The sequence below is a fragment of the Gouania willdenowi genome, chromosome 6 (genome assembly GCF_900634775.1).
Source record: "Gouania willdenowi chromosome 6, fGouWil2.1, whole genome shotgun sequence".
In the NCBI taxonomy this organism is placed as follows: domain Eukaryota; kingdom Metazoa; phylum Chordata; class Actinopteri; order Blenniiformes; family Gobiesocidae; genus Gouania; species Gouania willdenowi.
The window spans coordinates 71,327,977-71,343,274 of NC_041049.1; the positions used below are offsets into that span (position 1 = coordinate 71,327,977).

Consider the following 15,298-nt stretch of genomic DNA (forward strand, 5'->3'; position numbering starts at 1 on the left):
AAGCGAAGCTGATTTTCAACAACGGGTAGTGCTGTGTAACTCAATATCTGCAATAATATATGTATATTAATATGTATTTCTGCAAAACATGACTTTTTGTGAAATAACCGATGGTTAGGATCTACCTGCACAATGTGCACGAGCTGGATATTACATGGAAACACAACAGCATCCATCTAAAGATTCCACTGGACCAGTATTTATCAAATGGGGGTACAGGGTGGCACTACAGGGGGTACTTGAGAGAGAAAGAGAGGGGGAAATGAACAAATAACCTGTCAGTTTAAATGATAAAAATTATAGAAATCAATCTATTCAGGAGCCACTAAATCAGTGTTTTTCAACCATGGGGTCAGGACCCTGTCTGGGGTAGTCTGGAGTTTAAATGGGGATACCTGAAATTTTTTTATGAAAACACATAATCTGTATTTCTGTATTTTCACTGTGTGAAATATAAATCTAGTTCAACTAAAATGCAGTAAAATATAAAAATGAAAAATTATCAAAAACCAATTCTAGAAAAACATGTCTTTGGTCTCGCCAGAAATTCTTGATATCAATGGGGTCACGATTCAAAAAAAGGTTGTAAACCACTGCACTAAATACTGTTTATTTCCACTTATTTACAAACTGACATTATTTCAAATGCGTGTTATCATTCAATCATTATGATTTATAGCTGTTTTTAAATCGTTTTATAAGCAAAATGTTGTAGTCTGACAAAGGGGGTACTTGTATTCAGAAATAGGAGAAAGGGGCACTTAATTACCGACTAGAGTATGATTGTAAATGTAGAAACTGCAAGGCATTCTGGGAAATCCTGGAAGTACATCTTTCAGGCAAGCACAACATAACACAGTTACTGCTGTGCACACAATGGTGCATGTGAATGAACTAAATCTATTCAGAGATGAAAGCTTTAAAGGTCAAATTAGACTTTATTTTCTAATGAGCATCACATTCACTCAGCAACAAAAACAGGATATAATACTTGGAAATGAGACTGTTTTTACCAAAAATCTGCTGTTGTGCGTGGGTTCGATTCCCACTGGTTTTATCTCCATTTATTCAATAAAAAACATTATTTCCCTTTGATTTTGATAATTATCCTTAAGGTGAAATAATATGAACAGAAACCCTTTTCCTTATATAGTGAAAACAATTCTTTACTGATATTTGCTTTTTATTGTTTATTTTTTAATGTTTTTTCCCGTTTATTCTGATCATTTCAGAATAGTATAATTTGTAAAATGTTTTCTTTAATCCCAGAGGAATGAAGTAAACATCCCTATTTAGTTTTTAGGCAATAATTGACCACATAATGCACAGCTAACACCTTTAATAGGAAGTGACATTTATACTTTCTTATTTTAAAGATATAATAATTTATGAGTTTTTGAGTCAGTGAGTTGATAAGAGCTCCTTTTACCAGGCTTACTGTGATAAGATAGTATTTATTAAACTATTTAGAATATTTTGATGTTATCAAGACAATAATTTGAAAACCAAAGCATTTTAAATAACACTTTTGGCTATAATTCTTTCTTTATCAACAAAAGCCTGTGTTATTCTCTGCTTTTTTATCAAGAAAGAAAATCCATTCATGGTTTGAAGGCTGGACACAAAGCAACTGCTGAATCCCCGCAAAATTGATTATTTGTACTGAGCTGTATATCAGCAAGGGGCAGGTTACCCAGGGGGATTCATGCAAAACAGATAACAAGATGAAATACAGGAGAATTGTTTTCTGTCATCCTTTGAATTATTCCTATTACACATACTTTGTCACAACATGTTTCCAATTTAGGTTTTTACATTTCAGAAACCAAACTTCACATTTTGATAGCTACACACAGTGGGACTTAGATTGGTTGCTACACCAAGATTTATTATTAAAGGAAAATTTTATGTCACTTTTTCTGCTCCCTGCTTCTCAGATTTACAATTCTAATACACGTGCTCAACACAAATATATTTCAAATCGCTAACCTTTTTTTTTTTTTTGATTTGTAGTTAAAGAGTAACTAAACCTGAGATTTTGGCGTCTAGTCTGGAAATTAGTTTTAAAAAGCCTTAATTATGGGCGTGGCTCCTGCAGCAGTTAGGACTCCCACATTCATTCATCACCAGACATGAGCAACTGGCCTCCCGAGGCCCCCAAGACAAATCCATTGGAAGTAATATGAAGCCAACATAATACACAAAATAAAAATAATAATAATAATAAAAATAATCGCACAAAACAACAACAAAATGCACCGAATGTCAACAAAAATACATGAAGCAACAACAATAAGAACACAAAAAAGATTTAAAAAATACACAACAGACTCATTATACGCACAAAAGGACATCAGACACACAAAACAACAACACACATACAAAATGACACCAAAGAAACACAAAATGACCCAAAACAACAAAAATGCTGAAAAAATCCAAAAAAGCGCCGATTGACAATAAACAAAATGCAAACATAACACACAAGGAATAACAAAAACACGTATGACAGCTAAATACACAAAATGACTCCAAAAACACACAAATTGACTAAAAACTCGGAAAAAAATACACAAAAAGACAACAAAACCCTTTGTTCTTTCCTATGTTAATGCTCAGTTATTCTTAATACTGGCATAAATAATGACAATGTGGCCCTCGAATCAGACAATCACATTTTTGTGGCCCCGCTGTGATAACAGTTGCCTATCCCTGGTCTACACTAAAATCTCCAAAGAACAATCTATGCTATGCTAACTAGCTACTCAATGCTATAGCTTTCTATTCAAAATGATCTCAATCCAACCTCCCAGCAACAAATTGCAGAATGAACAGAAGCTGGTTTTTAGATGAGGGGTGGGGCAAACAGTGGTGGTTCATGATGTAAGACGCCATCAAAACGTCACAAACCACTATTCTCAGCCAACAGTAAAAATCAACTGTAATAGCGAGGTGTCACTCTGACATTTATACTACAAAATATGCCAAATTGAAAATAAAGTGACTAAAATGTCAAGAGTTGGACAAAAATCAATCAACAGCACTATTTCATACACAAACATTTGTTTTCAGCTGAAAAAAGAGGTTTAGTTACTTTAACTCTTCACTTTCCTCTCCAACCACACGACTGACTGAAAGTGGTTTTGCTTTGCTGGTAAGATAATAAAGGTATTTTATGAGATATTTCACAGATCTGCCAATGATTGTAAAGGTGTTTAATAACTTCTGTGGAAAACTCTAAAAAGACCTGTTAATGTTAAAGTACTGATAAATCTCTGTGTTACTTATGGAGGATCAAATCAGGGTTGTGTGTGTGTGTGTGTGTGTGTGTGTGTGTGTGTGTGTGTGTGTGTGTGTGTGTGTGTGTGTGTGTGTGTGTGTGTGTGTGTGTGTGTGTGTGTGTGTGTGTGTGTGTGTGTGTGTGTGTGTGTGTGTGTGTGTGTGTGTGTGTGTGTGTGGATTAGGTTGCACAGCAAGCGAGACCATATAATTGCCTCTTCTGCACAGGGGAGCTCTTTGTTTTCCATCTGATGTCCAATACTGACAGACTTTTACCGTGACAGGAAATGGATGTAGATAGAAAAAAAAGAAGACTTTCCTGTAACAGTCCAAACACAGCGCCTCTCAAAAAACTGTAAATATTTTTGGGAAAAGCTCTCCTTCGTTTGCCAAAGTAGTTTCTAGGCCGTAAACAAAAGCAAGATGAAACCAAATTGCTCTTTTATTTATTAAAATATTTTCTGCTTTATAATACAAACACTGTGTTTCTAATTTATGGATCACATGTCAAATTAAGCTTTTATTGATCACTGAACTGATAATTACTTTGACAACCAAATCATGTGATTCAAATGGATGGTTTGCGAAATGATCAACTTGTGGCAAAACTGTAGCAACTGTATTAAGAACTTTCCTGGAGTAACACTTGTTTCTCGTTTTGAGATTGACAAATGTTTGCTTATTCAGTACGTATTTTGCACTATAATAAGGAAAGGAATTGATTTTTATAACGTGTTCAGTTCACTGACAGGATTTAACCCTGAGAGCTGAGTGACAGCACTGAGGACAGAGAGTGAATCTGAGTAAAGTGCACAGAGTGGAAGTGGGCAGAGTCCGTCTTGTACATTTTTTGGTCCAGTTCACACACACACACACACACACACAGTGCATAATGGATATTTAAGAGTCATGGTAGAGGGGTGCTGTGTCCTGAAATGGTGACATGTGAGATCCTTTGACTTCCAGAATGACACAACCATTAAAAAAAACTACTTAGTCTGTTTCACTGCTTCACTTCCTGCCATGAACATGCTGCCCTGCTCCTTAATGGATGCTTCTAGTGGTTCGTACTAACGCCCTTTGTCCACATGCTATATTTGAACCTGACTTTAACAGTACACAGTAGAAAGGGGAGTTGTAATGTTGTATTCTTCCATGCATCTCAGTCACACTTACATCTAGGAGAGCAGAAATGTGTTTCCAAACTGTGCCATTGGCAGAACAAGCATCTCATCCTCATCTTCCTGCTGAATAATTGAAATGAGAGAGGCGCCTGGCTGTGTCTTGTCGCATCACGATAAATGCTCAAGCCTCCAATCTTCGTGATCAAGTATTGCCTCAACATGAAACGCACACACAAGTTGTCTAATTGTGCTGTTCCTGAGGGATCATACAAAGAATTTCATTTGGTTTAATTGTATACCAGTTGTCTCAGCCCAGTAAAAAGAGAAAGAGCTGCAGCTCAGTTTTTACTAAAGGAAACATGGCAGACGCAGGAGCGCAGAGAGTTACCTGAGCTACAGTATCAAGAGTAGGCTTATGTTTTCAGGCATCAGCTAAGAATCCTCCCAAGTGGTCCTAATGATTATTCTCATCATCGCACTGCCCTTGTGTCTCTCCAGCAAAACTCTACAATTTACATAAGTTGTGTTGATCATGGAGGGGAGAAAATGCAAAACAATCTTCTGATAGCAGTTTAGTGAGCACCTATTACCTCATTGTGTACATCTGCACACAATGATGGCAACTTCCTCCTCCTCCTCCTCCTCCTCATTTCTTTTATGTACTTGACAATAGAATCCCAGAAAACATGGTTGGAAAATGTCACAGAGAACCAGTTGCACTAAAAAGGGAGAAACAATTGACAAAGACGTGACAAAGCAGCTGTGTTTAAAATATGTAACAGAAAAAACATTTCTTCACATTAAACATGGAGAAAGCATGAAGATGGAAATTTTCTTTTAATATTTGACAAACAATGAGTTCCTAAAGTCACTTTATTATAGTGACATAATCCCCAGACTCATTAAAAGTACTATTTATACACATTTATATGACAACAACATAATAGATTCATTTTTCTTCCAGTCAGTGTTTTGTTAATGGGGTGGCATTTGTTGCTATTTGGGCAGAATTTTAATGCTTTTCTCTTTTTCTCCCCCGTTTCCCAGTATTTAGTCAGACTTTCTGGTACTTACACATTTCTAAACCAGTAGACTATCCTGAGCCCATTAGTGACCTTCAAATTTGTTATCAAGTTATTATACAAAGCTGTTTTGATACTTGAACAAAAAGGAGATTGTACCAAAAGACGATAGAAGGTAGAAAATCTTTAGTACATTTTAATCTGATGTAAGTGTTGCTGTTGGTCCACTGTTTAATGACAACACAGTGTGTTAACAGTGAGTGCTAATGAGGTTTTACACGTTAACAATATTCTATCAAGTTTGATACTTAGACATCAAAGCTTATAACCCAGAGACATCAACATAAGGAGGTCGGTCAGGTACGACATTCACAGATACTCCATGAATAATTTAAGCAGGTCATTTCCCTTTGCCATGCTGCACCAATAGAAGGCAGCAATCGACTTTGGGCTGTAACCTGAATCGAGACACTATTACCCTAACTATGTAGGTTTGTCCAGAGTCAAAGTTAAATGAAAGCATGGCTATTTTTAGGCTCCAAACACCCCTCACTTTGTTCATCTTCTTCTAGTTGTTGTGCACACTAGTTAAAATCACTACTCCTCTGTTATTCCTGAACGGATCGGGCTGAAATGTGGTAACTATAATCTATGGAGGTGTACGCATTGACGCTCGGCGCCCAATTTTTGATTTGGGGCCCAGGGAGGCCCCAAGGGGCCCCAAAAGAAAAGAAAAAACAAACGTTGATTTATCATTTATTTGTGAATCAAATATTGCGGCAGTTGGTGGTATCGAATCATACCAATATATGAATGGGTCCCATTACTCTGTATGTGCCACAGGAGCCCCCATTTTTCAAATGACTACTACTTCTATGAGTGGATGTCAAGAGCCTCTCAGAGACCTTTTTTTTTACTCTGTGGAACAAAGTTATTTCACTGAATTCTTGGGAACGTGGTATGTGCTATTTGGGCCCAGCCGTAGTTCATACAAAGTTGTTCTTTTTCTTTTTCCTTTTCAAAATTATTGCATTATCTTTATCATGACAACATCTATCGTATCATGAACTACGTACCACTTAGTATCGTCCCTGTCCTATATCTTCATGTGTCCCCCTTATAGTGTCACGATGTGTCTTTCCATTACCCTTGGAAATGTACAAAATCTAAATAGTGCATTAAAAACTGGTAATGGAAATATCTGAATTTTGAAAAAATAATGTGTCGCAAAAGTGCTATGGAAACACTTTTTTGCAAAAACACGTCAAAGAGAGTGACGTACCTGGTCACATGATCTCCTCTCCGAGAAAACACCTCCCCAAAACAAGCTTTAATGGAAACACGTTCAAAGCACAATTATACTTTGTCGACATTTAGAAATATCGCTTTTATTTTGTGAAAATTTGAAATGGAAATACAGCTACTTATCAATGAGGACCAATTGTATTAGTTTTGTGCAGCAGAACAGCCTGCGGTGGGTATGTTAAACTGAGTTTTCAAGTGAGCACAATCAAGTATTGACCAATCTAATTCTCAGATGAACGTGACGAGTGATCGATGTGTGTGTGTTCACTGTACTGAGCATGAAGGTAGTTTGTATTCTATAAAGGTCTTTGCAGCAGTGGGAAAAAAGCGCATGTTGATGCTAAAAAATGACCAACACTGCTATTGCTACAATAGACTTCTACTTCTACTACTGCTGTCTCTGCTTTACAGGCTTTTTATCTCCATAGTAAAACTCCGATGTAGTGGGCCATGACGGGGCTGTTAGTTCACCGAGTTTAGCTAAAGATCATGCACACAGGCGTTATAGCAATATTAATATCTGCTTCTCTTCTATTGATTCTGCTTATCAGCAGCTGTAATGCTGGAAAACTGGAGCCTGGCAGGTTAGTGTCTGTAAGGGAATGTTTAGAATGAACTATACATAAAGAGTGTCACTGGTTGATGTGGTGGTGGAGGAACAAAATGCACAATACGAAGGAGGAAGCGGCAGTAGTAGTGCTCATACAACCAGTCCATATTGATTACAAAAAAAACAAAATCAAAACAATAAAGTACAAAATGAATATATGAATAATATGAATAGACACAAAACTGACCTGAAGGGGGAGGAGCTACAGCACACGGAAGCAAAGACAATGACCCAACAAACATACGATGATCAAGCACTTCTATAAGTGAGTAGGAAAATAACAGAACATATTACAGACATAATATTAAACAAGATTAAAATATGTACATAAACAAAATACAAACCCAAGGCCAAATGTGCACCACAAGGGCTACTAGCAAAATAAAAGTGATGTTTCCAAATGTCGACAAAAATAATTGCGGTTTGAACGTGTTTCCATAACATGTTGTTTTGGGGAGGAGCCTCGTATCTCCCGTGAAATCACATCCTTCGCTGCAGGAAGATGAACTCTCCAAACCTCTTGATAACACTCTGCATTCCTTTGTGGTTTCACTTTGTTGTGGAACTAATCATTTTAAAGTATAATGCTAAGAAATGGTCATGTGACCAGATACATCACGTTCTGTGACGTGTATTTGTGGAAAAAGTGTTTCATGGCACTTTTGCGACACATTTCAATATCAAAATGTCTGAAATTCCTCCTCATGAAAGCATAAAAACTTTTTAGCGATATTTGAGTGTTTTTTTCCAAGTTCAGATGTTCCCATTTCTAGTATTTAGATTTTTCACATTTCCAAGGGTAATGGAAACACAGCTACCAAAGGGAACCCATACCAACAGACAAAGCCAAAACTAAGGGCAAGAAACAAACCAAACATATTACAAATAAAATACTAAACAACACTCAAATATGTACATAAACGAATGAAAAACCCAACTGAAAAAGGATCTCTCCATGTGCACATCCTGGGCCACTGATTGAGCAGGTTTTAGATGTTTCCCTGCTCTGACACAGCTGAGAGGCTTGTTATCAGGTTTTCTGCAGACCTGCTTGGTGATAATTCATTAGATTCAGGAGAGTTCATGCCAGCAGACCTTAAAAGCCTACTGGATAGTGGCTTTCAAGGACTAGTTTTGGAAACTTGCAACAGTCCGTGACATGGAGGCCTAGTGGCAGATTCAGGACATGGTGGAGAGATTCCCTCTGCTGATCTGCCACTAATCTTAAAGAGTTAGGGTAAGTGAATGGAGAGAAGACTTTCTGCTACTCTGTAAACCTGAAAGAGTGTTATTATTATGAATGTTGAGCAGCTAAAAGGGCTGTGAATAAGGTCCTTGAAGTCATTGGTATTTGAGAATAGAACTTCACCTACAATGCTTTTTATGAGTGGCCCAAAAAACTTAATCATACACAAAGTACTTACAGTACCTACCAAAAGGAAACGTGTGTGCATCAGTGCCTTGCTCAAGGACAGATAGCGAGCCTTTTTCAAATAAGACAATCGACTCCAGCAGCTGAAAAATAACTGTCTTGAGACACAAAACAGTAATAAAAAATAAAATTAATAAGATAAAAAAATGCTTGGATTAAAAGATGAACTGTTTTGATTCCAAAGATGAACTTACTTAATGATTAGTGCAAAAACAAAATATACACTTTACTGTCATTTAACATTTTTTTTGCCACTGTAACTTCAATATAAACAAGAGATAATATGATACAACAAATAATTAAAGCTGCAAGCAGCGTTGAACGGGCCTTAGCAACCACACACATGTCAGGACGTGGAGCACGTTGAGGTGTGTTGCATGTTGGGGTGTGGCAGAAATGTTAAAGTGTTGAAGACGTAGATGATCATTTTCAAGGATTACATCACAAACTTTCCTACAATGTTCTGTGCAAATATAATGTCTATGATTTCCTTTTACCAATAGGTGGCGCTATGACTATGAATGACGGTTGGGTTAAACCATGACTCATTTTTTGGCAAACTCTTAATAACTACCATAAGCTTTGCGCTCGCACGTCACGTGATCCCCTTATGCTGGGAAAAACTCCTGGTGAGAACCCTGTTGTGGTAGAAAGAAATAACAGTACTTACTTCAGTACACTGGGGGTTGATCTGGGTAACAGTTCTTCAGTACACTGAACAGTTCTGACATCATCACTGTGGAGAGTGATTATGTCAGAATTTTGTAGAAGTTCCACTGCGATGATGTCATCAGCACAAGCTGGGAGCTGATACAATTTTCAAGGGGGTGCTATTGAGTCATTTTGCATTCACATGTGCAGTTCCCCCAAAATATCATTTTTTTTTGCCAGTCCTAATATGCGTACAAATTTTTATGAGTTTTTGAACGTGTTTAGGCTCTCAAAATTGCAATTATTTGGCTGTAAATAAAATAATAATAATTAAAACGAGGTGCAATAAAATAGGGTCCTACACATCTTTGTGCTCGGGCCCTAATTACAGTTAATATGTTGAGTTTCCAGTGTTTTTTGTTAAGTGAGAATGTGTTGACCATTTGTCATTAAATGGTCTTTAAAAGGTGCAATAACTCAGGGAGGTTTGTATGGGAAACAGTTACTGTCAAAGGGTTTGTGTGTCCACACGTAAAATCTGTGAAACTGAATCACTGTTGCAATTCATTACAGCGAATACGAATCTGACACGATATTCGATAATTTACTGACAAAATGATGTCATAACGACACAGGCATTATATGTTGATTAAAGATCTGCAATGCAATACTCCGTATTTTTTGTCGTTTGAAACAGAAGATGAAGAAGAACAAAACGCATCAATACTGGGCAATAAGCATATAACAACAAAGTTGTCATTTTGGACCAATGTACTAATTCTCCTTCTACATCTTGTGTTAAATGTTAAAATGGCATCCAGCATTTTGTGGCATTACCGCCACCACTGGTCAAAACTTGAAATGCAGTATTTCCATTGCAGATCTTCTTTCATAATGCCGTGGACCCCGAGAGGTCACTTTGACAACATCTTATCATGTCAGATTTGTATCCACTGTGTGTACAGGAAACCTTACCACATTGGTTTTCCACATCCACTTTGTATTACATTGTAAAAAATCTGCCGGTAAAATCTATTAAGTAATATCAAACGAGAGGGAGTACTGTTGTGATGAAATATCAGCACTGATGTTCTCACGACCTTGAGTGTGATATTGCTTTTATGCACCAGTTCTACAGGTGCATTTTATGAGTTAACAGTAATAAGTGACAAGAGATTATGATTTGTTTGTTTATTTAATCATTTGGCTTCGCCAACAAAAATGGTTCCACAAGTGGAGAGAATTTGCAGGCAAATGCGACCAAAATATGATCTTTTTGCCCATATGTGACCTGTATCCGATCTGTTAAAGACAGTGTAAACAACACAATTCGGATTTCAATGAACTCTGCATTATTGAAGCCGCTGACATCGACTCTGCATGTAAAGATGTAGCAGCATCACAGCAAACGGCTAGAGCGATAAACCTGGCTCTCTTCTTTTTCACTCTCCTTAAAGTTATGTAGCGCTCACTAGTTCTCAGTGCGACACACAGTCCTACACTGGACGCCTCCATATTTACTTCTGTAAACACCGTACGTGCCTATGGGGTCATTGGTCACCTTAGGACCATTTTTGCGTATGTCACTTCTGGGTCGCATTTCGTTCATGCTTGAAACTGATTGAAGACGCATTTAATATGTAGCTTTTGAAAAAATCTGAATTGTCCATTTAGACCTTCAGAGTGAACGTAGTGACAGAGTACTGTGTGTAACCCAAGATATAACTGTAAATAGCGGTATTTAGATCAGCTGTACAGTGGAGTGATATGATCCATAAGAAGTCTTAGGGCTGTTGTTGCTCTATCTCAGCACTCTTGGAATGTCTGTCGTCCAATCAAATCCCTTGGTTGGAACTAACTGTTGTATAATAAACAATAGTGCTGCTCATTGAGGATAATCTGCCTGTGTTTTACTTGATAACACACTAATAGATTGAGACGACTCAAGGACCTTATTTATAATTGAGCATAAAGAATTTAGTGTTAAGTGTCGTCATTATTGTCTTGTGCAGATCCCAGAGAGAACCAGAACAACATGAGGTTGGTGTGGAAATCCCTGGATAAGATGCGGTGCCTGAGGAAACGCTCTACAATCCCCTTCCTCGGCTTCCTCATCACCTTTCTTCTCTTCCTGAACCTGTACATCGAAGATGGCTACGTATTGGTTAGTAAATCATCTTGTGTAAGCACTGTGTTGGTTAGCAGTGACTTTGTTTTATTTTTAACATAAACCTTTTAAAATGTTAAAAGTTAAACACAAGCTGAGACCAACGCGATGACTCATGTTTTATTCATGATGCCATCAACCCTTTGTGTTCTCAGTGCATTATCTGTGTTTCTTGTTTGAATTATTAAGAAGTATTTTTGCCTTTTCTGTCTCACAGCTGCCCGTCGCGGGTCCATCTGCTCACTTGTACAAAACTGCCTGAAGAGTTTTTAGAGTTCAGTTTGTCTTTAGACATCAAAGGTTTTGCTTCACAAAACAGGAAGTGAAAGACTGACTCAAAAATGGAAAACATGAGTTAGCATTTCATTTCAATGTAATCCTCCTCCACAGAAAACTGACTTATAAAATCAGGGTATATGTGTTTGTTTTCTTCTACAGCTTTTATGTTTCTTGCACTCTTAGAATTTGCTTCCCATGTGTTATTTCCACAGGAAGGAGATAAACGGCAACTTAGGGAAACATCTGTTCACCCCTCCAGCTCAGAACGTTACGTTCACACCTTCAGAGACCTGAGCAATTTCTCTGGAACCATTAACGTCACGTATCGTTATCTCGCAGGAACCCCGCTCAACCGCAAAAGTGAGTTTAGTGTTTTCCTCACAGAGAAGTGGTCGTTGAATGCTTTTACAGTAGGCAAAGTTACAATACAATAGAATTATAAATAAGACCTAAAAACTGCTTAATTTAATGAAAGTGCTTTTCCTCACCAATAAATACTTTCACACTTTTATTCTTAGTATTTTGATTTACAAGTGCAGTGAATGAAGACATTTGATATTTACACATGATTAACTACATTAAACAATGGCCTCACTCGAACAAAACTTCAAAAATACCTGTCAAACTGATTTAAAAAATGCACTTTGATCTATTCTGATCTTTCTATATCAGTAACTAGTTTATTATGGATATTTTTCTATATACTACTTCTCATCTTTCCTATTGTAATGTTTCTGCCACTCTTTGTCTTTATCTTGAGAAATTTTAAAGTCAAATGTAATTTCTTGTGAATGTTTACATTTAGTTGTTTTTTGGGGGGTTGTTAGCAAAATGTTAATGCAGGAATATCTGCAAGTCTTTTTTGTTGAAAAGACACATGTGCATGTTCTATTTGCAGAGTTTCTCACCATCGGCTTGTCTTCAGTGAAAAGGAAAAGAGGAAACTACCTTCTGGAGACGATCAAATCTATCTTCGACCAGTCCAGTTATGAGGAACTGAAAGAGATTGTGGTTGTGGTCCATCTGGCAGACTTTGACCTGGCCTGGTGTGAGAACCTGGTTCAGGAAATCTCCAGGAAGTTTGCTCACCACATCATTGCTGGACGCCTCCTCGTCATCCAAGCTCCAGAGGAGTACTACCCTTCTCTGGATGGGCTGAAACGGAACTACAACGACCCGGACGACCGCGTGCGGTTCCGCTCCAAGCAGAACGTGGACTACGCCTTCCTTCTCAACTTCTGCACAAACCTCTCGCACTTCTACATGATGTTGGAGGATGATGTTCGTTGCTCCAGAAACTTCCTGACAGTGCTGAAGAAGGTGATCACCTCTAGAGAGGGTTCCTACTGGGTGATGCTTGAGTTCTCCAAGCTGGGTTACATCGGGAAGCTGTACCACTCCAAAGATCTGCCTCGTCTGGCTCATTTCCTTCTCATGTTCTACCAGGAAATGCCCTGTGATTGGCTCCTCATCCACTTCAGAGGTCTGCTAGCCCAGAGGGACGTGATCCGTTTCAAACCTTCACTGTTCCAGCACATGGGTTACTACTCATCATATAAAGGAGCAGAGAACAAGCTGAAGGACGATGACTTTGAAGAAGACTCCATAGACATTCCTGACAACCCTCCTGCCAGCCTCTACACTAACATCAATGTTTTTGAGAACTATGATGCAACTAAGGCCTATAGCTCAGTTGATGAATACTTTTGGGGTAAACCTCCCTCTACTGGAGACTTCTTTGTCGTTGTCTTTAACAAATCCACCAAAATAAGTAAAATTAAGATTGCTACAGGCTCTGATGACAGACAGAATGACATTCTTCACCACGGAGCTCTAGAAGTAGGAGAAAGATTGGTTGGGACTAAAAAAGGGAAACAGTGTTCTTCTTATATTACATTAGGGGAGTTCAAAAATGGCAACATTGAGGTTCTAGATGTAGACCACAAGATTGCCTTTGACATTGAGTGCGTGCGCATTGTAGTGACAGCCAATCAAAAGGAATGGCTAATTATTAGAAGCATAAGTTTATGGACAACACAACCCCCAAGTCAATGAGGACTACTCACAACAAGTGTTTTTAATATTAATATCATTATTTGGTACTGTATTTATTTTCTATTTTCGCTTTCTTTTGTACGTATTTATTAATACCCATGTTATGCTATATCAATCTATGCTTTTTATACCTGCAAGTTGTAATGTTTCTGAAACATCCTCCAAATCAGTCGCAAAGACTCTTTGGCTGAACTCAGAGTAATCATTTAATGGTCTATAGGCGTTGTACATTAGTTTTTATTGCGACCATTAAGATAATGTTGATTGATGATCTAGAACTTCTTCCAAATCTTCGTCCTCTTGTTGCCAATTCTTCTTCACTCTATCTGTTTCTGAGGACTAGCCTCTCTAAGGTGAGCATATGTTTCTCTCCTTTCTTTAGGTCAGCCCATGATACTAAAACTCAAATCTCAGAGATATGCTACTGAAGTAAGTCTTGCCGAACGGAAAGTGAAAACTAGAACACCATAAGCAACATGTGGACGTGGAAAAAGCCTATGATTGGTCACCTGAACTAAAGAATCACAGTGGAAACAGTCAATTGTATGTTTCTGCATTCATAAAGTCACTAAATTAACCGTTACACATAATGACAATGGGATAACATTAAAGATATCAAGATATGCTATGAGTAGCTGTTAGCACAATAATCACTACATGTACAATGCCAAGGAATTTGGATCACCATTACACCTTCAGCAGCAGAAAAAATGGTGAAATACAACTCTAATGTCAGATGAATGACTATACATACAATGATCATTAATACTGTAATAGTTTTTAACGATACTGAATTTAAGTGGTTTTTTTTATACACAATACTTGAAGGTTATTGAATGTACACTACATTTTGAGAAATATAATTACCGCCATCAGTATTTTTTAAACCAGAGCTGCCAGTAATGAAACACATTGCCACCACACAATATACAAATTACATTATTAAGAAGTCACAGAATCCCTAAATCCTGCTAAATGTGGTTTCTAAAATGAATATAGTTTGTTGTCTTAGTGTGTCTACCGGGTCCTGCTTTAGTTGATAAGAAGATAAAGATGGACAACATGCATTCATCTTATCAAATACTGTTACTAGATCATCAAGGAACACGTTTTTTATTTTTCCCCCCGATACATGTACTGTACGTTTGTCAAAATAAGCTACCCTCTGATCTAATTCCATCACATATTTTCGATTTAACATAATGTCCTTTCATTGAATACAACAGTTGGTAAGTTATTGACCAGAAAGGTGTTGGAAATGAAAGGTTACTTTTGGCCAAACTGATAGTTATTGTTTACTATTAGGAGCAATTGCATACATTATGTGACTATCATTGACTTTAATCAAGATTTCAGGTTTCCTATGTTCTTCAA

At 37.5% G+C, this 15,298-nt stretch overlaps 1 protein-coding gene across 4 annotated transcripts in view; it reads left to right on the forward strand.

The window, feature by feature from the left end:
- mgat4c (mgat4 family member C) overlaps positions 1-15,033 on the forward strand; it is a 150,428-nt gene extending 135,395 nt beyond the window's left edge. For 3 of the 4 annotated variants that reach the window (XM_028451811.1, XM_028451813.1, XM_028451814.1), the window contains 3 exons: positions 11,436-11,587; positions 12,082-12,229; positions 12,768-15,033. In XM_028451811.1, coding sequence (XP_028307612.1) covers positions 11,459-11,587; positions 12,082-12,229; positions 12,768-13,924 — 1,434 coding nt within the window. In that variant the 5' untranslated portion in view covers positions 11,436-11,458 and the 3' untranslated portion in view covers positions 13,925-15,033. Of the gene's footprint in view, positions 1-3,550; positions 3,557-6,699; positions 6,704-10,553; positions 10,562-11,435; positions 11,588-12,081; positions 12,230-12,767 lie in introns of those variants that run through there. The other variant, XM_028451812.1, reaches the window with a different exon arrangement.
- The last annotated feature ends 265 nt before the right edge of the window (positions 15,034-15,298 follow it).